The sequence below is a fragment of the Pimephales promelas genome, chromosome 22 (assembly GCF_988280905.1).
Source record: "Pimephales promelas chromosome 22, fPimPro1.hap1.1, whole genome shotgun sequence".
In the NCBI taxonomy this organism is placed as follows: Eukaryota; Metazoa; Chordata; class Actinopteri; order Cypriniformes; family Leuciscidae; genus Pimephales; species Pimephales promelas.
The window spans coordinates 19,443,351-19,467,950 of NC_142790.1; the positions used below are offsets into that span (position 1 = coordinate 19,443,351).

Here is a 24,600-nt window from a genome sequence, read left to right on the forward strand (position 1 = left end):
TTTTATTGTGTTAAAAGTGCTTTATAAATAAAGGTTGTTGTTGTTGTACAGGGGAACAACTATTTTTTTTACAGTGTACTCTACTATTACTCTACTAAAGACTATCTTTACAATTAATCAATAGGGTCTAAAACAATATTGTATGTCATTCTGTGGATATTTTTCCAAAATGTCTTCCTTTGGATTCCACAGAAGAAATTCATTCAGGACATGCATGAGGGACAGCATATTAATTTCTGGGTCTCAAAATCAGTTATCATGTTGGGGGACCTGATTTATTACAGAATTTACAAATGGATTCATCTACAGGCAATGACATCCTCAGTATGTTCGACACTGTGTAAGCATGTTTTCCAGTGTTTCACCAGACTATTTAAGGCAGTATATCTCAGGTTATTACAGGGACAGCGCAAGCCCCATAAATAGAGGTGGTCTTTATGTGCTCTCCTCAAGCAGTTCCACCAAATCACGAGAACGAGTGCACGTGAATCAGCTGTTTGAAGGTCACATGTATCCAGCACTTGTGTTTATTAAACAGCACTGTCTACGTTCCTTGGCCTCCATTTGATTGTGGTCCTTGGCAGAGAGTCTTAAATGTCTGTTGTGCTCTTTCACCATTGGCATGTGTCTAAGTGCTGATCAGTCTTTCAAGGCATTCCATGTGAAATGAACATGTGGTAATACAAGTAAATGATAAAACAAATTAAAAACTTACATCACTCTATTAGTTGCCATCTACAGCAGAGGAAAATTAAGGGACACTCTCAGTTTCTTAATGACATATTCCATCTGGGAATCAAGAAAAGCAATTATGTCAGGTGATAATTTACCACAGAGTAAACCGAAATAAAATGAGCCAGCAGCTATGATGTGCTGAAATGCATTTTAAATCCCATCACTTGCTTATGTATGACTCCATTGTATCTACACGCACGTCAATTTATCTTCTGCTTAGGCAAATTATAACAGTGGAGAATGACAGCACATAAATATTTCAGGAAGAAAAGACTTACAATTTTTAGTATTTTAGATATTTGAATCAACATATGAACACATTTTGTGAAAAAAATGTAAAATGCTCAAGCAATTGAAAGTCTTTGTATTTCACCATTTCCAAAAATACAGCCAAAAACAAAAGTGCAGCATCTGTGTAAATGTATAGTGACAGCCAATGTTAGTGATTTTCAAATGGCTTAAGAGGTGTCTTTGAGTTCCACAAGCATTTTGTAACTTGTCTACATTCTAATATGTAATTGTTTTATGTAAAACACCAAATGAAACCAATTTAAATGCAGTTGCCTAAATATGCAGCTAAATATGGGACACATCCCATATTGATTTAATCCAGAATGAAATTCTGTTTTGTTAAAGTTTGATTGTATTACAGGGTGACTCTATTATACGAGATGGTTGGCAACTCTGCTATGTACAGAAGTGTGAAAACAATGCAGAAAAAGTTCCCAAATATGGCTTGAGTTACAGTGCATTCTCTGGAGAAGCATCAACCCATAAACATTTCTGGGTTTAATAATTCATAATCAAACAGAAGCAGACTTTCTCTCTGTATGTGTGTCTGTGTGTTTCTGTGACGTATGTGTTTGTGTATATATGCTGTATACACACACATACACAGAGAGGGAGAGGGAGAGAGAGAGATGACAGCATCACATATAGGCTACAAAAGTCTTCGAGCTAATAGGGGGAGGGTCATAGACCAAACAGCTATAAATGGCTGGAGGAAAAATAGGACTTACATGTTTCAAAGAGCACAGTTCCTTGAGCAATCGCTCACAAGTCAGAAGTTAGCTGTCAAAGTGATTAAAAGATGAAGAGAAGATGTGAATCTGTATCTTCTGTCCAGGCTGACTGCACCTGATAAAGGCTCAGAGCATGAGTGATATCAAACTGAACTGACCAAGAAAGCACCACCATATCCCTTAAATCTTCCATTACACTCAAACAGATTCAAATCGCAATAGCTTTAAGGTCAAAAATGTCAAATGTTACTGTGTTTTGTAGCTAAACTCAATAAATTCAACTGAATGTTAACAATTAACAAATGCATAATCGAATTGCAAAATAATACGATTATGGCACACCAATCTGATTTGTCACTTTACATGGCCTTTTTGACATTGAGCCTTTAGCCCCAGGTCAACATTCATTTGAATTGGCAGGATGCACCATTTCTCCACTGGCTTTTACCATGGCAATGGAAGTAATCATTAGGGCATCAAGATGCTATTGCGTAGTAGGAGGAGAGCGCTTGGCTTCTGGGATGCGACTACCACCAATCAGACCATACATGGATGGCAAACTCTACAACCCGGTTCCTCAGAGACGTCGGATTCAGTGGCCAAGAGTTGCGTCACACAGTAAAGAACTTATCTGAAGCAGCAGGGAGGAGCAGCAACTGGCTGCGGTTGAGACGCAAAGATTCTAGCTGGCTATGTACAGGCCGCCACGCTATGGTTTCGTAGAATTCCAGAAAACTTGAAGAGTATGTTGGTTTATTTGTATAGGTTGCATAGTATTTACTGTCATTACGTCCCAGTGTATATTGCGTGAATGACGGGTCGTTGGGCAGATATTGTGTTTTGTGATAGGTGGTATGCCATACGGAACCGTTGCCACTGAAACTGCATTAACGCACAAGTGAGGCTCGACAGCCTAAGTCAAACGGGTTGGCGCGTATAGTTGGGTTGCGCGAGATTGTGGTTAGGTCTCGGCAGCAGGAGGAATGTAGAGGTCAGTAAGCTGGGCTGAGTTGAGTGGGGGACGGAGGGGGGTGACTCTGGGACGCCATAGTCACTGTCGAACCCTCTTGAGGTGTTGTGGGCTAGTCGACGAAACACCGAGGACGGAAGGTGCCTACTTGAAGACCCTAGAGATGTCCCCTACTCGGCTCAATCCAGACGGTTGTCGTGCTGGTCCACTACGGAGACCACATTGTAGTTGCAGCCGTCGTGTGTACTGATGCGCCAAGTACACTGCAGCCGTTAATGCCGGAAAGAAGGAGAGTCACACCACCATATGGAAAGAAGCGTAAATGGATGGAGAAGCATATTTTACTGTAAAGCTACGTCTTATTTTTTTTTAAAAAAGCCTAGTACAAATCAGCATGAAGTTTTAACATCTACTCTCATGTAATGGAAATCTTGTGAAAAGCGTGTAAAGATTCTATCTAATATTTTATTTTAAGTTTTACGTAAGAAAGAAAGTCATGAGGATGAATCAACAAATTATTTGTCCTTGCATGCAATCAGATGAGAAACAGCTACAGTAAACTTAAATTATTCATTATGTATTTTTGTCTTTTAAAAAAAGTACATCCAAATATTTTAGTTATTCTAAATCTGAGCTCTGTTCCTGATCAATAAAAGCTCATGCAGAGTAAATTGGAGTTAAAAGATAAAAGAAATATAAATGGAAAAACATTTTCATTTCCATTAAGCTTGTCTGCTATTTTTGCTTATCTCTCTTTTGCCGCCTCACATCACAGATGGCATTAGAGACATGTCTTCATATCACAAACCCAGATGCCACACTAGCACCTTTCTGAAAGGGAGGTCTGTTGATATCACTGACTGTTTACTAGATAACGTCTGCAGCAGCTAAAATTACTCTAAACCATCAAATGGTTCCCTTGTTGTATTTATAGATTCAGCCTCCTCCAGTAAACAGCTCCTGATGAACAAATGTGCAAAATTCTCAAAGGTAATAAAACAGGCAACTTGCACAGCAAGGTGGGTTGTGAGGATGTGTAATTCATATTAGTGTAGCTCAGGGGCATTATGGACTACCTGCGTCATGTGTGCCATTTTGGGACAAGGTTTATCTCTTTGGCCTTATTAAGCCAAAATAGAGACTAGATTCTCGTACCTCATTCAGAATGCTGACTTCTACTTTTTTCCAGTCAAAGCACCAGCCTTGTTACTGTGAATTTAATAAAATGTAACATACAAGCACACTTTGCATTGTTATTCCGCATACAATTGGTAGTGCGTAGACTCTAACGGTCACTAGTCACAATGTGCATGCACATACACACAACACCTCAGGCCACACAAAACAGCAGTAGTAAATAGCCATCTGAAGCCTGAAAGCCTTACATAAGAGACAGTTACTTTTATCACTTTCAGAGATTCTGTTTTAAAGCCTCGTGTCTCTTGTTCAACACTAAAACCGTCCCTGTGCCACATGGTTAAAAATGTCGCCGTGTTATTGATGATATCCCTGAAGCTTTTACATTAATTGGCTAGTTTACGACAGCAGTGAGAGGGGGGGGGGGGCGATGGACCTTCTGTCCAGAAGTCTGGAAAGCTCCCAGATCGAACATTGCATTAAACCAAGGCACTGGGCCAAGAAGCACAGTTAAGCAGCATTGAAAGAAATTCAACCACTTTGCACTAAAAGTAGTTCAAAAAAAAAAAAGAACACTTCAGAATAAAAAAAATGAACTAAATGTACTTTTTAAAAGTTAGACTTTAAACACTTTGCTAATGAAGACTACACTGTTGTCAATGTGGATAGGAGTTTCCATTTATCAAGAATAAGAGTGTCTTGATTCCCAGCAGAATACTAGTTCCTCACTAGCACACTTAAATAATTTAATGAGACAACCTATGTAGTTGCGATTAAACAACATAATAGGATATTAGCAAAACAGCAGTAGTAGTAAATTGGCAATATTGTGATTAAACTTTACATCATGTAAACACAATACTTAAAGGGATACTCCACTTTTTGGGGGGAAATAGGCTAATTTTACGACTCCCCCAGAGTTAAACAGTTGAGTTTTACCGTTTTCGAATCCATTCAGCCGATTTTCTGATATTTAGAAGAATATCAGTAACCAGACAGTTTCTGGTCTCATTGACTTCCAAGAAGGTATCACATGTTTAAGCATGCTTAAGAGTTTGTTGACAAAGTTGTGCAACATTAATAAAGTATAAAGTATTTAAGGACATGAAGAGATGTTACCATCTCGTAATTGCGGTTCTGAAGTGGCGTGAACGCAGCATAAGCTCATTGTTTTTGGTTCAGTAGGAACTGTAAATGGCACTTTTTTTGGCGCTCGGTGACTGTCTGTCTACAACTCTGCATAGCCTTACAGAACGTGCAGATGACATGTGATGTCTGCGAAAGCAGGTGTGCGGAGGTAGGGACATACATATGTTGACAGACAGGTAGGACATCGGACCAAATGCAATGATTGGACAAACATGTTTTGGTCCTGAGAGTTCCACAGATGATATGTACAAGTTATAATATTGATATGTAGCTATCAGGATGTAAAGAGTTGCAGAATAACAAAAAGTGTTTATGAAAAATTGCCTACCCTACCTTTAAAAGAAAACACATTAGTATGTGAGTTTATCATTTGTGCTGTGCATTGGGGTATGTGAATAATGGCGGTAAAAATAACCACAATTCTTTGCAAAAAATCTGAATAATGAAAATTGCAAATGCCGAATGTAGAAATAAGAATAAGAGAGTATCACTTCACTGTAAAAAAAAATATTGTTGGTTTAACTTAAAAAAATTAAGTAACCTGGTTGCCTTAAAATTTTAACTGGAAAAAGTGAGTTAATACAATGAAGGAGATTGATTTAATCATCAAAAACTCAAAATAATAAGTTATCCTCAACTAAATAAATTATTTATGTTGATTTGACAAAAGAGAAAATGTTGTGATAACAAATCTTGAAAATATTTTTTTTTACAGTGCATGGGTGTGTATTACTGTTCCCGTTTCCATTTTTTTTCCCAAACTAAGGGTCAAACCATAGTTATTTTCATTAAGTTGCAAATATCTGAATGAACAATACTTTAAGGGAAAAGCAACCAAGGGCATCAATACCTAATTGTATTTAAAAGCCGACCACGGTTTAATTGTCGTAGAGTGTGTATGTGTTCTGTCAGTCTGTGACTTCCTTTCAAGCGACGTTATGTATGATAATATCCTTGGCTGAACTTTTCAGAGGCCTTGGGCATCTTGTAATTAAATATAGGCCTGCAATAATCCATGAAAGTGACGCTCACTTCACCGCAACATGTCATTTATTTTTCAGAGCACCTATAATTTGTTACTTTTTTTTACAAGGAGGGTTTTTGTAAACAAGGGGCTAGTGTGAATATGAATGTGCAGGAACTGGAAATATCTCAGCACACAGAGCAGTTTGCGATCGGATGAATTATGTGTCTAGTGATCTCTGTAATAACAAACTTCCCTGTAGCAACGTCGCACACGAGGGAAATGAAAGTCGTTTCACTGACTGTTCACTATTAATAATGCAAAAATCCTCCGTTAATTAACGCCTCAGACTGTCGGCCAAAAGCAGCAATGCAACCTCAGACGACAGAAGCCTTTCACAGAACAAAGAACCTTCTAGCATCTGGAAATGTGCTGCTTGGTTGTTAATATGAAAATATTGATAAACAGGTTTCAGTGAAATATTGAAAAATAATGGCTAAAAACTACCGTTAAAAAGTTTTTTTTTATTGAAAAAAAAAAATGTGCTTTCATTCTGATGCACTAAATTAATCAAAAAATGTTTTTTTATTAATATTTCAAATTAATGTTTTCTACTCAAAGAATCCTGAAAAAAACTATCAAGATTTCCACAAAACCAAAAACATTAAGCAACACAATGTTTTATATACAGTATATATATCATGTAGTAAACCCCAGCCTTTCTGTCTTTCTGCAAAATGACTTCAGACAGGAAAGGTCAGATTGCTGAAGAACAGAGAAAGATGTGATGGCATTTATGCATGTCTACGTTATTGCCACCTGCCCACTTTATTCCCATGCTGGTGGGGATTAGCTGTACCTGCTGACTAGGATTAAGTATATGAGAAAAATTTCTAGCAAACACAAGACAAATAAACGTAGCATAAACAGTTTCCAATATTAGCCACCATGCTTATCAAAAAGTAAATCTAAGAACCAAATGCATGAAAACAAAGCCGACATATGTGTAATTCTCAGCCTCTCAACAGAGTGACTCACCCCATATGTGTTGCGGGATCACACCTTCTGTCATTCACCCTGCGGGTGGTTGTACATCAGTGCCGATCACGTGCGTGACAGAGCCATTGAAGCAGGAAAGTGGCTGTTTAGTCTGTCATTCGTTTTCTCAGCATCTCAGCCTGAGGATGCAAAACCAGAGTCTCAGTGAACATATTCCAATCCTCAATTGGGACCAAAGAGATATCACATATAAGAATTTAAATTCACTGTCAGTCACAGAAGCTGTAACCGTGATTATAGCAGTGACACAAGTGCATATCTAGGACAGAAATAGCTGGCAGAAAACAATTCAAGTGAAGGGAGGATTTTAGCAACAGTGTGGCTTTTTACAAAAATTGTGAAACAAGGTAGGCTCTGAGAACAGAGAGGGTAAACTTCTGGAATGCAGGCACGTTTGAGGAACAGTTCCCCAATCTTATAGCAATTAGCAGTTTATCTAACGTTTACAATTTTGTTTGTTTTTAAACAGAAATTTTGTGAGTTTAAAAAAAAAAGATCTCTTGTGCTCACCAAGGCTACATGTATTTGATGAAAATACACAACAAACTGTTAACATTTTTTATTTCTGCTGACCTGACAGTCCTCAGTCCAGTCTTCTGTTTCACTTGATCCTTCAGAGATCATTCTAATCTGAATTCTCTTTTGTGGAAAAAGTGATATGTTTTTTTTTTTTCAGTATTCTTTGATAAGCAGAAATTTCAAAACAATAGCATTTATTTGAAATATACATTTTTGTAAATTATTTCTTTATAAATTCATTTACTGTTGACGTCATATAACTGACGTTTTGGGACGTCTTTTGACCATACGCCAATATCCGCCTTTTTAGGGCCCCCTTAAACGTCGGTAGATGAGGTTATCCGATCCTAACTCTACCCCAGACCTAAACCTAACCCTAAACCTACCCCGTCACCCAACTGACGTCAAAGGTAAAGCGTCAGTTGTATGACGGCCCGGGATCGCCATCTACCGACGTTTAAAGGGGCCCTAAAAAGGCGGATATTGACGTATGGTCAAAAGACGTCCCAAGACGTCAGTTATATGACTTCTTGGGATGAGACTGTGTTATTGCTTCTGATAATTTTAAAGGTACACTGTAACTTTTGGCCCTCAAGCAGCTTTAAAAAACAAAACTGAATGCTTTTTTGTGGAAGAACATTGTTTTGGTTGTGCTTTGGCTCTGTGTGACTGTGCAGATGAATATGGTCATCATACTGCTCATAAAGCTTTCACCACTAAGCTTAAGAGATATAACCAGTTTAGAAAGGATCTCAAGCTGATTAGTGCTAAAACAACTATAATGAAATAATACTTCACAATAAATAAGGAATAATTGACAACGTTGAATTATTAAAAATATAATGCACACCCGAGGTGGGAATACTGATATGACAAAGTCAATTGTTCCGCTTAAACTACGTTCAAACCTTAAAACATTGTTCAAATGATGTATTTCAAGACTTTTGTCAGGTTTTTGTCCTTCAAACTCTCTTGTGTGTGTGGAGTCTGTGGACTAATTCAACACATTCTGATCCTTGGGCGTCATATAGTGACGCTTTTGAAATTTTGTCTAAATCCAACGCACATGGCACCCTTTAGTGTCAATATAACACGCACAGAGCTTTGTTCGGTTATGGGTAGGTTTACTGTAGTTCTGGAGTAGGTTTAGGGTTACACCACTAGGAGGCACCTTCTGGCCCATATATATCTGCGTCTCATATTGACGCTAAAGGGTACCATGTCCATTGAGACGAAATGTCAAATGTGTGACGCCTTGGGATGAGAACGGGCTGACTAATTTCTTACGCGTCTCCTTTGTCATCCTTTCTTGCTCGTTGTGACAACTAACCTGTACCAATCCCACACCATACATGCGCCAAAGTAGGCGGAGCAACTTTTCTCTATTTAACACGCAAGACACGCATGGGTGAAGTAGGCCTATGTACGCAATTTCCCACGAAAACTATGCCGTCATATCTAAAATATAAAAACTTCCAATAGCCTTAGTGAATCAGGAAAAGAAAAAAAAAACATTTTGGAAGTAGGATTGATGATGTATTGTCACATTAGACTATTTAAATTTAGTTAATTTTTGTAACATTTTTTTAAATTATTTTTATTCCTAGCTGAATAAAAGTATGCATTCTGTTTAAACGTTAAATCTGAATGAGCCCAAACTTTTGAGCGCTAGTGTAGCGTATTTTATGCAAGATCCCCATTTGCCTCTTCCTTCCTGTTTGATCAAAAATGTAACACATTATAGTGATATATTGTTCAAGCTAATGAAAAGAGCTTTCTTAAAGGGATAGTTAATATTTTGCGCATCAATGTCATTCCAAAAATGTAATGACTGACTTTCATCTGAAGAATACAAAAGAAGTTATTTTAATTTCATGAAAAATGATCATGCAATGTGGGCTTTAATGTTGTTTTAGACCCCACTGACTACAGTTGAAACATTCAAAATATCTTCTTTTCTAAAACCAGCAATATGCATTAAGAAACTAAATAGGCTCAATTTTCATGAACAGATTCATGTTGAAATCAATTGATCAAAGAGAATGAATGGAAGGCTAGTGGATCTTTAATTTAATTTATTTTCCTTTCCTCCCCTTATTTTAAGTTAATAAGGGACCTTATCAACCTTATTAAAGGTTTAGCTTCAGCCCATTCAGTTTAGATAACCACCTCTGTTTGGTGAAAAGAGAATCAATATTGGAGCTTTTGTAATGTGCACAACTTGATGTCTGTATTATGGACTGTGAACACGCGTGATCATTTCTCATTCTCTGGGTGTCTAAGGAGTTGAATGGTGCTGTGCACAATCACGATATGCAGTGAATTATACATGTGTGCATGTAGCTCAGTAATTGACTTTGTTTCCGATAAGAGCTGTATCTTGCTGGCTGGCCGAGGTTATTGAATGAATTAAATATGTTTTCATGTCTACAGGATAAAAAACTAAAACATTTTGCATACAACCTTGAAGTGTCCTTTCATCTCTAGGTTGAAATTGAGGGATGTACTTTGTGCATCACCATAAGGCGCAACAATTGTATCGACAAGGACAAGGCTCATGTCCACTTTGGTCCAATTGCACCTACTGCAATAGAAAATCAATTGTCATCCTACAAAGTCAGCATTTATCCATTCAGAGAGCAAAGTATCCAGTGACCAGTGGCCTCAAATACCAAACAGAAACTATATGAAAAATAAAAGGTTGTGATTAAATATTTGAGCCGCTAAATGATCTCAAATCCTTGACTGACAAGAAAACATGACATTTATGGAGCAGTTTTCAAATTGACGTGGCAATGAACTGGAACGGTTTTCGGCACCGCTCTTGGAGTTAATGAGTATGAATCAGAAGCAGACAGTTTCAGTATGTTTGTGAGCAAGACTTTCATACTGAAGCCCTAAACTGTTACTGATTCTTAGATACAGCTAGGCAACATATCGAAGTCTGTCATAAATGCGGGACTACCTAACTGTAAAGTCGGGCACGAAATCGATCCAATAGCGGAGTTCGATTCGTGGTGAAGGTCTCACGCGTGTTCCGTCTTTCCCATGAGAAAAGTGATTTTTAATTAAATGCAACACATTTAATCTTATGTATTAACTCGTTTCATCTGACTCCATAAAATGAAAGGGTTTATCAATGATATCTGTGCATCATTTAATACGTTAATGCTTGATTATTCCTTTTAACTCTAATGAAAATAAAGTCAAAGTCTGTTAGAATAGCCAAATACAATAATTTATTATGTCAGGTAAATGTATTATTACAATTCCACAAGATAATCAATGCTCCATCAAATGTTTCAAAGACCTTTACCCAACATATTACATGAGCTGAGCCTTTCTGAATACAGAAAGTAGCCCCGAACTCTTGTTACTTCTCCCTTTATAATCAGACCTCACCTGATATGTAAATCACCAGGTTACAATGGAAAGTTACTGAATCTCCCCCATGCTTATTGGGCGCAGACCATTTGCTTGGTTGTAAATTGCATTCAGACAAAAGGGCCAGACGTGTGAACTCAAAGGCACACCTTCCTGTGTGCAAGATATTTCTATATTCTTAAAAATCTTATTACCTTTTATTTTACTTCTTTGGAAATGAGACATTATTACCAGTCACCCTGAGACTTTCAAAATGATATCAAACACTCCTTAATGATTATCACATTAAAACCATATATATTTTTGTGTGTATTTTCACTGTTATTGACTGTTATTGGCATCTGAAGAACATTTCTGAATGTTCTCTGATTTTTTTTTTCTTGGTTATGCGAGTGTACGTTAAAGTCCCCAGGAAATCAAAATTGAAAATTCAAAGTTTTTTGGCTTTTACTATAAATATGTTATCATTTTATTTATTTTTATGTAAAATTCATATTCACAAATACAAGCCTCTTTCGGTGTTGGAGAAGAACGTAAAATGTGTATATGTAATTTCAAAATCTTTTCAAGGCTATTTCTTTACTTGTTATGTTGTAATGTACATGTAACTTTCTACAGTTGTGTTATGATGATATGTTATTCATTAAAAATGAAAAAGTTGATGAAAACAAAAATACAAAAAAAAGTCCTATATTTTACACTCACAGACACATTACAAAGATCCATGTGATATGTGGGATTTTTCAAAAATTTTATCATCCTCCAGGATAAAATCATCCCATCAAAGACTTGGAAAAAAAAACAAAAAAACAATTTAAGTCTTGATTTGCTGTTATTTCAATGTGACACAATTATTTGTCAGTGACAACAAGCCTTTGTGAATTGATAATTTGGACGTAAAAGAATGTCATTTGCAGAACACAAGGTCATTTCCTGCAAATGCAAAACTATTCTGAGGGCTGACCATGCTCGAAACATGAACATTGTTCTGTCACACAGCAAGAGTCTCAGTCAGATCAAAAAGTTGCTGTGGTTTTGTGGCTTAAAGCTTCCTGGAACAACATACTGTAGCCTACATGAGAGACAGATTTGACATTTCCCTACATACATACAGGTGCATTTGAACAAACACAAGCATAAACCGTCTAACATCACACTTCCTCTTGAACCACATATTCACGGTTTTGAGTTAGATGCAATTACATTTACAAGAACTACATCCAAAAAACAGCAAAACAATTCTCAGCTGAATTTAATTTTTCGTTCAAATTTGACTTTTTCCTTAAAAGCAATCAGCTGCAGCACAAAGAGCAGAAAGAATCAGCATTCATCTGAGTAACAGATCAGTCTTTCTAAGTGTCTGACGTTGGGAATTTCCTTGATTTGTTCAATGCTGCCAAGTCTGCCGGCGAGTTCTAAGTGACCGTGTTGTAATAGAGCCACATTGTTTAGCTGATTTGATTTTAATGTGTTTAGTTAAAGCTAACAGATGTGTGCAGCACCAAGTGAACATTTCTCAACAATGGAAGGAAGTTACATTATTATACCCTGGGCCTGGATATCCTTTGATAACGTTCAGTGCCAGAATTTTGCTGTTCATAAAACAATCACTCTACGATTCGCACCTTCGTAGATTCAGTTCTGATTGACATTAACATACAGAAAAGGAATGCATAATTTTAAACCATTAACTTGTCTAACTAATGGTTAACAAAGTTGCATGGCTTGCTAGTGACATATTAAAAACTATTTGCATACACTCTTAAAAATATAGGGGGGTCCATTAAATTTAAATGTAGCCATCTAATAACCCTCTTATTCATATTTATCAGGATTTTACCCTGCCAAAGTTCTACTTTTTTGGAAATGTTCTTTGGGGAGCAGTGATTTGTCCTCCTCCACATTTATAATTCACCCCCGGAGTTTACAACTCACTGTCCCTCTGCGTCTGGTACCCTTTTAGAGCTTCTCTCTACCCTGAACCACATCCTTCATCCATCTGCACTCAGATTCACTTAGCACCACAAATGTGAGAGCACAGTAATCAATGTTACCAAGCGAGGGAAAGGGTTGCAGCATTTTAATGCATTAAGCTTAAAGTGCCTCCACAAGCTTATGAAACTACTGAAAAACTCCCCAGCTTTGAGTTGATTTCCCCTTTCAGCCCATGGCTAGTTGTCTTTGATTGAATTTTAGAGTTCCTCGGTACCTTAATTACATTTAGACTGTGAATACATGGAGAAAAAGACCAACCCAAGAGGCTCTTTGTGAAAGCCCTCAATCCAGATTATAACTTTAATCAATATTTTGCACATTGAAGTACTGCACCTTACTTTTTTCATTCAGCCACCCTTATGACCTTTACAGTGACACAGGATACAAAAATTTGCCATTTTAGCCAGATGCAAAAGTAAATTAGAAATATGGAAAGTCATTCCATTTAACACTGCTAAGCATTTAAGAAGCCACTGGCTTGACATTTTTGCTCTTGACATCAATAAGCTCAGATGTGTTTTGCCAGGGATGTACTCATTCCTCTGGGAAAAATGATTCCCTTAAAGCAGAATGACTGGATCCACATGTGGACTTGCGAGATAAAGATAATGAATTATTGATGCATGTAGCTAATGTTTTCAGCATGATTCCAAGTTACACAGTATCGTCAGCTTTCCCATCTTTCTCCTGATTAGGGATTCAATATGATTACAGTAAACTGTAACGTCTGACTGGTTTGGTGGTTAACTGAAAATTGTCCATCCTTCACTAAAGATTTGATTGGACAAAGTAATCCCGAATTTACTGGAATTCGTGGTAAACAAACCATTTCTCTTTCTAGGCACACAGTGAAAGAGGGCTTTGTGTACATTGGTTTGAAAATCTCCGGAGAAGGATGAGGGTATCTTAACTAGAACCATATGGCTGTTAAAAGCAAAAATCAAGTATTATCTTTATAAACCAAGTCTTTGTTATCAGTCTCACTCTTGGGTAAAATATTCTAAGTGTTGTCTTTTTGGCCAAGGGATAATCTTGTTCATGATTTGCTATGAAAAGCTGTTTTAAGGCATTTTGTTGTTCCTACAGCATGTCAGGTGAAAAGGAGGTTGCAATATTAGACGATTAGTTCACTTAAAAAAAACTTTTGCTGATAATTTACTCACCCCATGTCATCCAAGATGTCCATGTCTTTCTTTCTTCAGTCGAAAAAGAAATTAAGGTTTTTAATGAAAACATTCCAGGATTTTTCTCCATATAATGGACTTCAATGTACTCCAACATTTTCAAGGTCCAAATGACAGTTTCAATGCAGCTTCAAAGGGCTTTAAACACACCAGACGATGAATATGTCTTATATAGCGAAACAATCGGTCATCTCAAAGATGTATAAATTAAAAAAAGTTTGTTTTATTAGCACAAATGCTCGCCTTGCTCTGTTCTGTGATGAGCGTTTGTGACTCTCCTAAACAAAATTGAGAATGAAAGTCTCAAGCATCAATCTATAAAGATAATTTAAATAAAATTAAATTTATATTAAATTTTTTTTTTAAAAAAAGCATGTTTAGAGTGATATGGCTGCATCAGCGCCTCAATTGACTTTATGCACAGCTGCACTACATTAATTCAGATGTCCCTGACCTCAGTAGACACGCAACAATAATCAGACACACCTGAATTAATCAAGTTTGGCCAATAATGGCAGACAGGAAATAAGGAGCTGGCTTAAGTTCAGAAAATAGTGCAGCTGTACATAAAGCCAATTTGCTCTTTCAGAATTGATGGAAAATCAAAGGAATTACAAGCTTTAAACACAGCAACATTCAAACAAACATGTTTCATACAGGTCTATACATAAATACATTCCCAAAATGGGCTGGGAAGAGTTCATATCAATATTACAAAAGCAAATGCAGTGAAATCACACACACAAGAGAGAACGCTGATTACTGATAAACTGAAAGAATTTTCACTTTTTAAAAAATAAACAGCACTACTTCTGAGCATAAAAACAAGTTGGACATGCAACAGCAATATAATATAGTAAAGGATCTACTGACCCCTGCTGACCACCCAACATATTTGTTCACAAAAACTACATACATTGAAATGTGCACGTATATAATTAATAAGACCTTGGTTTTGAAAAGCTTTTTATATAGCATCATAAAATCATGCTTTACTGTCTCTTCAATGTTTCAATCTTTAAACTATTTACACACACAAAAAACAACTAGCATTTATGAGCTTTGCCAGACAAGTGTACTACATGTAAATCTACAATTTTATCTTTAAAAAAAAGATGCGGCTGAATATTTCAAACGAATCAAAGGAAGCCACATCATGTCAATCCACTCGTATCAATCATCCTGTGGTAAATCAGCACTGCAGGTTCCTGACACAGGTTGTGGATGCTATACGCTTGTCCTGTAACACAAAAATAAAATAAAATTGAGGTAATCAAGAACATGTACAAGTAATTCATATTTAGTAATAAGTTTTCACTCACCACAGGGTATCATAAACACTTCTCCACAATTGTAGACTGACCTTACACCATCAATATCAACACGCACACAACTTGAGATGATGCTGAATACCTTAAAAAAAACACAGTAAAGTTAAAATGTTATTTAATGTACAGTGATCGCTTTCGGTATAATTTGTTCACAATTTAAATAAGATTATTTTCCTCCTAATAAAAGAAAGGATGTGAAGTTGATATTTTAGTCACTGGCTTGACTTATGCATAAACAGTATTGAACGACTTTGAGAGAAGACTTTGGGAAGTTGAGTCAGCGCATTTCCAGAGAAAATAAAATTAACCCATTGTTTCTTCAGAGGCTTGGAAGGAGGAACCCAAAAATACTTTTGTGTTCATTTGAACATTCAAACACTGATCAACTGCCATGATCAACTCAAAAAACTCAAATTGCGTTCATACTTCCTAGCTCATTTTCTAATAGGGGATCCACATACTCTGGGCGGCAAAGCAGAGAAAGGGGAGGCTACCTTTCCTGCATATGACATCATACGGAGGACATTCAAGATCAGCCCGTCTGAGCTTTCATTTTCTCAAAAGTCAAATTTCTACCCACTGGGGGACCATTTACAAGCTAGAAGAACTCATATTAATGTTAAAAACCTGAAGAAAGTGAAAATTCCATGTTAAAGTCAAATGGGCAGTTTTTATTTAAACATTTCATGTAATCTTCTCGTGAACTTATTTTTACAATTAGATCTCAAAAGGCTACAAGACACTATTCTGGATCACTTTCTACTTACAGAAACCATATCATGATCCACATGTGACGGTTTCTTCATGAACGACCCCAACAGAATCTTTCCGTGTGAGAAAGAGCGGCTCTGGAGGTCAACCGCGTGGCCTATTGCTCGGCCTCCATGGGAGTGCCAGTGGAAGTCATCAGGACTAATAACTCGTCCGTCTAGAAAGGGGAAAAAAACCTGGACATGAACAAGCTATATCAAACAAGTCACAAGAACGAAACATTATGCATGCTGCAAAATGCATATGTAATTGTATTTGATACAAACAACTGCCGCCAATAAGATTGTGTCTTTGTCTCACATCCTGGGCTTTTATGTTTTATGATGAGGATTAAATGTGCTTCGCACCAAACCTCACAGCGAGCGAGGACCAATTATCTGTGTGGTGCACAGCATGATACATTTGAATCCTACTGAGAATTTTTTACTTGAATGCGCTGTGGAGGAAGTCAAAAATATTAAACAGCTGGACAGCCACAGCATCATAAACAGAAATCACAAGGCAAAGAGAAAAAAAAAAGGTCGGATGTTAAATCAAATGCTTTTCAAACTACGCAGCAACACCCTTTTTATTGACAATTTATCATGGTTTTACTGTGATACACCAACACCGACAGTAGTAATTCGATTCGGGAAGAATACTTTGGTTGTAGTTATAGTTTCTAAATGTGTTTTAGAAACAATATAGCTGAATACTGTTAAAACCATAATTACATTGACCGATCAATGGAAGTAAGCCGCCATCAATGGACTGATCTATGGTTATGGTCATGCTATTTCAAAAGTCACCATGAAATCAAAATTGGCCATTCTTTTTTTGTTATAGAACACTGCAGTATTCATTATAAATGACCAAAATTAATGTGCCCTCGTAATCTTTATTCAAAATAATTTCCCCTCCCACTTGAAGCAACATCTCTTCTCTTCACATGAGATCACGGTAATAGTAAACGAGAACCATCCAATAATCCAATCAATTATAGATGGACAAAATCAAATTCTATTATTAAATATTAATAAAAAGTAATCAGAAGTTTGGAGTCCAATGAAATGTGGACCAAGCAATCACTTTTCATTATCTGTTCTGTTTTAATACTTCCTTCCTGAAAAAAAAAACCCCTGCAGACCATTAAATATTCAAATAGAAGATTTAAATAATTTATTATCTTGATGAAAAGAAAACAATATGTTAAGTGGTAGGAAACAAATATTTCCATGGAAGCGCATTCCCAAATCAGTGAAGAGGTCCACTCATGGGTATAAGTCCTAAAACAAACTGTAAGTTAATTTCCAGTATTTTGTACGTATTGTCCAGTATGGAAGTAAAAATCTGTATGGGTTTCAAAATGCTTCTAATGTTTAGAATCAAAAATAACGGTTAAACAAAAAGCAAGTATGTTAATTAATGATTGTAATTATGTAATCAGCCAACCAGAGTTTCCAGGTTTAGGCCCAAATAAGGGGGAACTCCTGTCCTGTCACTATTGTGCCCATAATAAATATATCATTCAACTCAAGGCAATGTGTCCCTGTAACATGGCTTCACCTGATATGTAAAATAGTCTTGCATGTTAATGTATATGTGATTGTAATGTCATTACTTTTCGAGGCTGGTGGCCACAAGTGAGAGAACCACACATGTAGATTGTTCCAGTCCTCATTTTCCAGGACAACAGGCTGCAACGGAGGCCCACAGAGATCACACTGCGCCAACACCCGTGGAGCCAGTCGCACATGGGGTGTCACCCTAGACGATGGCAAATCTGAAAGAAAAGGAGTTAGTTACAAATCGTGTTGTCAAAGCTCAAAAAACACAACAGAGACACAACAGCGTAACATTGGCTCAACTGGTCGTAAGAGTTAGAACGCTTGGGTAAACCTATTTTGCAATTCCATTTATTGGCACAGATTTAAATTACATCACATATGAATTCTCACCAATATCATCATCCCCTTCATCATGTTGCTGAAGCTCAAGCATTGATGACGGCCCACTTCTGAAAGCAACGTCACTACATAAAAAAAAAGCAAGCACAGAATTTTAAACAGTGACTTTTTGCACTGTTCACACAACAATTGTGACGGGGTTAGACAAAGAAACTTTTATATACTGTATACTGCAGATCTGCATTTGTCTCATTAACACTCAGGTGCAAATAGCATTTGTTTAGGCCAGACCTTCATCTGCATTTTATAAATCTTAAAAACTTACACATCAGATAAAGTGTTGGGTCCACTGGATACTCGGACACTCATTCCGTTTCTGGTTCCGGGCGCCTCCATGGTAACACCACTGGTGAAGCCAAAGGAGGTGCGTCTGTTTCCCTGCTGATCCTCACTTTGGGCCACATTCTCACTCGAGTGATCTGACTGGTCCTCAAGAGAGTGAAGAAGATTTCTGCGTCCCTGTTTTCTGCCCCTTCGTCCACTTTTTACCAAATTTTCAGGTTTTTCAGAAGCAAAAATTGCATTCATTGAGGCCAAAGATCGTTTAATTGATTTCGGTGTGTTGACTATGTTTCTTTTTATGCAATTTTTAGGTTTATGCAATTTTTGTGAATTTCCCTCCTTATTACATGCACCACGAAGAGGAGATTTTGATAGTTTGGACTTTAGTGGAGGAGGACTACGAGGTGGTGGAAGACCATCAGCTGGTTCCTGAGACTGCGGCACCTCCCACCAATTGGACGGAGCTTTTCTTTGTCTTTTCTGTGGAACGTTTTCCGCAGATGCAGAAATCTCTGGTCTTCTAAGAGAAGAGGATGGTGGTTTCTGTGCAGAGCCATTTTCTCTTGAGTAAACACAGTCAAACACTCTTTTCTCACCTGTTTTATTTATCGGAAAGAAAGGGTTAGTTGAAAAACTACAACCATACAAAGTAAAAGCAGTTTGGGAACGAGTTTACCTTGTAGGACGTTGTGCTGTCTGTGAGAATTACAGAATTCTGGACTAATGCTCACAGCATTCTCATTCGGACCAACTCCCGCTTCCTCTCCTGACACATGAGCTGGTGATGCCACTTGAGGTTGAGTGGCTGCAGATTTTGATTTCCTTCGACCACTTGTCTTCTTAGCGGTCTTCTGCTCAGCTCCAGTATCATGTCCATCGCCACCTGCAATCAACTTTTTCACATTTTTCGACACATTTTGAGTTTTTGTTTTCTTCTGATTCCCTTGGGCAGGCCTGAGAGACGGTGTTTCTAAAGAATTAACAGCAGCTCCTTGCTTCGTTGACATTTTTGTACTGGCTTTCAGCCCTTGTGTCGTACCCAAAACCTGTGTTGGCTGAAGCTCTGTGCTACTTTCAATTGGGCTAGAGAGCCACCATTCTCCTGGAGGTTTCCTTTTCCTCTTGGCAAACAGAGGACTGTCTGACGAAATGTCAGATGCAGTTGTTGGCGGATCTTTTGGTTTTGGTTCCCGCTTTTGCGTTTCTTTTTTCTTCTGTTTTTTGGCTGGATCCACGGCATCTTCCTTGGTGGAAGATTTTTTATTCACTGCTACAGTGTAAAAATAAAACAGAAAATATTGTAAGTTTTCCACAACACAGGACTGGTAGTTGTCAGGGATGCATAATCTGTGAGTCTTGATCGTTAGATGCCCATCTAACCAAAATGACATAATTCTGATTCATAATTATTGATTAAGCAAAAGCCAGAGGAACTGACCTGTTCTTTGTTCCTCCTCTTGCTTACTGAGGGCAGATGGAGGTTCATGCTCTTGCTCATCACAGGAAGGATCTATCTGTTCCAACTCTATTTGTTGTTTAGAAGTTTGTTTCTTTGTCTTAGAGACAGTTTCCTCCTTTTTGCTGTTCTTTAAATTTTTATTGGATTTCACAGAGTTTGTGGAGTGAAGAGCTGCTGCAGTGACTTTATTGGATTCCTTCCTCACATTTGACCCTGGCTTCTCCTGTTTAGATGATTTTGAGGATTTCTTTGTGGTTCTAGACACCGGTACTGGAATTTCTTGGCTGCCACCTGCATCTGTTTCAACTTTGTCAGAAAGTTCAGCAGGCTCAAGTGCTTTGCTATTTGTCCGTTTCTTGCCTTTTCCTATCACACAAAACAACATTTCAAATATGTAAAAAGTGTAAACTTTTTTCAATACATCACATAATCTTTCATTTCCATCAATATTTTATAAATAATTTAAATACTTCTCTTCTCCATCAATGTTTTATGAATGTAAATAAAAATGTAGTGATAAAGTATTTGCACTATTATAGTAAAATGTATTTGTGCACTAATGAATGTAATCTATATCAACAAAAAAAAGATTTCATAATATAGATTACATAATAGTTCATTTTAATTTATATGATAAAGTCTATAATAAATAAGGAAATTAGATAAGGTGAAATAAAGCATGTGTACGAGTTTGTGTTTACAGGTGAAAGTGCAACAATTCTGATGAAACATAAAAAAATAAATGTATCAAATGACAACAATCGTTGTGAATTTTGATAACGACTTTAAGCAAAATAATCATTACCATCATCTTAACCATTATGAAGCATGACTTGGATTTCATTGACTAAAACTAGACTAAAATGCCCAGACATTTAGTCCACTAAAACTTGAAAACAAAAACAGGACATGGTTGAATAAATATTATAAAAACTAAAAAGTAAATTTGGCATGACTAAGACTAAATAAAAAAAAAAAGCTAAGAAAAGGAACGCTACACTGCATGTGCACTGGTTGCACTGATCAAGTATATATCAGAAATCTAAGATTATAATATCATAGATATGGTAAAAGTGTGATTTACCTGCTTGCACTTCTTTGTGTCCCTCTACAGTTTGAGAAGAGGTCTGATCACAAACCCTGTCCTCATGCGCTTCGGTTACAAGGTCTGCTCCATCCTCTTCACCATCATGAGTCACAGAGTCTTTACCAGTCTTTTTTGAAGCTTTTCCATGTTTTCCTTTCGGGTTTTGTTTACAAGACTCGATTTGTGCTTTGTTTCTTTTAGCATCCATCCCATGCTGCTTTTTCGTCTCCGCTTCACTCTGCGGGAGCTGATCTGTGGAGTGCGGCTCTGTAAGAACCATCTCCTTTGCAGTGTCTGCTGGGACAGGTTTTTTGTTCCTGCTGACCTCTGCTTTGCGAGGGATGATGAAAAGAACAGGGGCCTCATCGTCCAGGATCATGAACTCCTCCTCTAAATCTACAGGTGGAGGAGCTGGAACAGCTGCTTGTTTCCTGGAACTTATTAATGGAATAAGAAATAAACGTGTTACAAGAAAGTAACAACGGCTCATGAGGTTTATGTTCAGAACGTCACATTTAAACTCACCATGGGGATTTAGGCATCATGGCTTTTTTAAGCTTCTGCTGGAAAGACAATCCTTTGCCTGGATCCTCCATTACTTGATTTCTGCATTGCTCTGCCACCCAAAGTTTTTGTTCACTCTTCTGACCCAAAACAGGAGAAACCTGACCAGGATCTTTATCCCTAAACAATAAAAAAGAAGTAGATTAATTAAGAAATCTGCAGGAAAATTTCAGTTTTAACATTAGTAAATTTGAGTGAACTTACATTGTTATTTCTTCCCTCTTTCCTGGAGGTGTAGACTGGGTGGCTTGCATTGACGTTTTAGTGTTTTTTGCAAGCTTCATACTAACAAATACAATTTAAGGTTATATTTCTTATGAGAAAAAAATAAAAGATGCAGATGTACAATACTGTTGTTATACATTGATAACTGACCTTAAAAAGGAACCCGCATTTGATTTAGCAGTTTTTCTAAATTCAAGCTTTTCCGGTGGTGATGCCAGAGACCCGCTATCCCTTTCAGAGCAGAAAAAATAATGTAACAGAAAGGCAATGAAAAAAACAAAACAAAACAAACAATACCAGCTATAAAAACTTTTTTTTAGTCTTACCCATAGAGGGATTCCTTCGGCAGTTCTGACTGCTGGATGCAGGACATCTTGCTTAAGTCTCCACCAATGGGCTCCTCATCCTCAACTCCAAAGAGAAGAGGATCAGCCACAGGCCTGACTCCATCCCCGGACTCATCCCTCTCTGTTGCCAAAGCAATAGGACTGGATGTCTTTATGGGAGCAATTTCTTTAAATGGACTCTCTTTGTAAGGAATAAAAGAAATATGACAAGAAGGTGATAAAATACACTGAAAATTTTTACAAAAACTAGCTCTACTACAGGGAAAGTAAAAATGTTTTATTATTGAATGTTTTAAATTACCAAAATTATTATTATTTTTTTATTTCAAATGCATTTTTTAAAGATGATAAAGCAATAACAGCAGGAAATTATAGTCACGATAACACAAGTTATAAGAGATTTTTGTGGATGTAGGGTTACCGCTATCAATTATTTCATCCTCTTGAATGCCATTTTCTTGGATCAAAGAATCCTTGTGTACCTGACAATCAGAGTCATCTGATTAACAATCAACATCACATTGTGGCAATGATAACAGATTTCTGATGATTCACTCCATGTGTACCTTCTTAGATGATGCCTTCATCTTTTTTGGATCACATGAGCCTTTTTTCTGACCATTTACACCAGTGCTTTTGGACAATGGAGAAAGCAGAGGCAAACCCAGCTCAGAGTCAGCATCTACCAATAACAACATCATGGATGGTTTCACACAATGAGTGAATGGCACGAAAAAAATAGATGAAGATTTTTAGCTATGAGGTGAATGTAATATAATTACCAATGTCATCAAAGAGAGCGTCAATGTCAGGCAAGGCGAAGACATCCTTGAGTTTAGAATGAGCTCTGCAAATCAGCAGCAACATGTAATGAAATGTGCCTCTTGATTGAGCTTGTTAAGATATTAACGTTATCCAATACAGCTGTTTTGAAAGTGGCATATTACTTACTTTTCCTGTTTTTGGAAATAATGCAGTTTCTTTTTGGCTTTGACCTGAAATAATTGATTCAAACTTCACAAGTTCATATGAAGGGGAAAAAATACATAAATAAATAACATATAAAACAACACATTGACATTTATCATAAAATTCACACACCTATATCTAATACCAATACAAAGAGTGGGGGTTTTAATTAAAAGCCTCTTATGTTCACAAAGGCTGCTTTAATTTGATCAAAAATAAATATTTGTGATATTTGTGTGATCATAAATATTTGCCATATGTTATTACAATTTAAAATAACTGTTTTCTATAATATATTGTAAAATAAAACGTAATTATTCCTGTGATGTCAAAGCTGAATTTGCAGCATCATTAATCCAGTCTCATATCCTTAAGAAATATGATGCTTAAGAAAATGTCTTATTGTCAATGTTGAAAAAAGTTGTGCAGCTTAATATTTTTCGGGGAAACCGTGACCTTTCAGGATTCTTTGATAAATAGCAAGTTCACAAAAATATTATTTATATGAAATAGAAATGTTTTAGAGCAATGTGAACATATTTACTGTCACTTTTGATTAATTTAATGTGTATATATAACATTTTATATCATTCAGCCTTGTCACTTCATTTCTAACTTACTTTCGTTTCTTACAAGACATTGACTTTGTCTCAAAACCTAATGCACTGCGTGCTTACTCAGAGAGAATTTTCAGCAGTAATGACGCTCTAAGACGCTGTCTAAGTAGGGAGCTCACTAGGTTTTGAAGCGCAGCCACTGACAGACTGCCACAGATGGTTGCTGATGATTTTTTTGTTCATTAAGTACACTCGTAACTAACGTTACTGACCTGTGACATCGTGTTGAGGTCTACCCCCGATTACAGAGACTGTGTGTCCACCAGTGAAGCTCATAAACCCGCAGATAGTCCAGTTCTTCGTCTCGCTATCAACATGCCCATTACTGATAGCTGACCGCCATTCGCCGATTACATTAACGTTACCGTACACTCTTCTTTGTTTACACAATTGAAAGCCTCAATGCTAATGCATTCCTGTTACATTTACGATTGTTTTACGTTCAAAACAACCGAGAAAATGAATTAATAAAATGTTAATACCCCACAAAAGCATTAATATCTTTCAGAGTCCGTCACTGTATTTGGCCCACAACAACAACACAAATTCTCCCGCTCAATATTCTTCCTGTGCGGGAGGAAAGGAAACACAACACACAATGAACTGCTGCCACCTAGTGCCATGGAGTGTCTCACAGTTACGCCACGGCAGTACAGGGGGAATCACGGCGATGTCTTCAAATTATTTAAAATAAAAGAACAATTCAAATGGCAATTTCAATATATTAAATGAGATTTTCCGAATTTTTAAAATATAACATTTTATTAATCAACAATATCAATATTTTTTTAACACGTCACATAGGAAAGTTATTACACAATACACAAAGTTTTTATACAGGGCTCAATTAATTAATTTGATTGACATTTGATATAACAGTATTG

At 36.9% G+C, this 24,600-nt stretch overlaps 2 protein-coding genes across 6 annotated transcripts in view; both read right to left on the reverse strand.

Annotated features, from left to right (window-relative positions):
• vipr1b (vasoactive intestinal peptide receptor 1b) overlaps positions 1–7,142 on the reverse strand; it is a 72,287-nt gene extending 65,145 nt beyond the window's left edge. Inside the window, exon 1 of the mRNA XM_089125681.1 lies at positions 7,016–7,142. The gene's annotated coding sequence lies outside the window, so the exon portion shown is untranslated. The remainder of the gene's footprint in view (positions 1–7,015) is intronic.
• A 7,179-nt stretch (positions 7,143–14,321) lies between these two features.
• On the reverse strand, positions 14,322–24,301 carry LOC120476046 (uncharacterized). Of its 5 annotated transcripts, none has more exons than XM_039666963.2 (18): positions 23,929–24,301; positions 23,082–23,125; positions 22,913–22,977; positions 22,697–22,812; positions 22,552–22,612; positions 22,110–22,311; positions 21,934–22,008; positions 21,763–21,843; positions 21,520–21,678; positions 20,992–21,431; positions 19,887–20,273; positions 19,125–19,718; positions 18,432–19,044; positions 18,158–18,231; positions 17,821–17,982; positions 16,217–16,377; positions 15,441–15,531; positions 14,322–15,358 (listed from the first exon to the last, which is right to left on the reverse strand). In XM_039666963.2, the coding sequence occupies exons 1-18, from the start codon at positions 23,935–23,937 to the stop codon at positions 15,273–15,275; spliced, it is 3,420 nt and encodes a 1,139-aa protein (XP_039522897.2). In that variant the 5' UTR covers positions 23,938–24,301; the 3' UTR covers positions 14,322–15,272. The 5 variants fall into 5 exon arrangements, with proteins under 5 accessions (XP_039522897.2, XP_039522896.2, XP_039522898.2 ...); XM_039666962.2 differs by having other exon boundaries at positions 21,934–22,014; XM_039666964.2 differs by having other exon boundaries at positions 21,934–22,014; positions 22,697–22,763; positions 23,082–23,144.
• Positions 24,302–24,600: the final 299 nt, after the last annotated feature.

Bases quoted from the DNA above. Each gene is read 5' to 3' on its own strand.
- LOC120476046 (XM_039666962.2), bottom strand. The intron at 20,274-20,991 runs GTAAATCACACT...TTTGTGTGATAG, and splicing joins ACACAAAGAAGTGCAAGCAG to GAAAAGGCAAGAAACGGACA. The intron at 15,532-16,216 runs GTAAGTAGAAAG...GTTTTTTTTAAG, and splicing joins TGGATCATGATATGGTTTCT to GTATTCAGCATCATCTCAAG.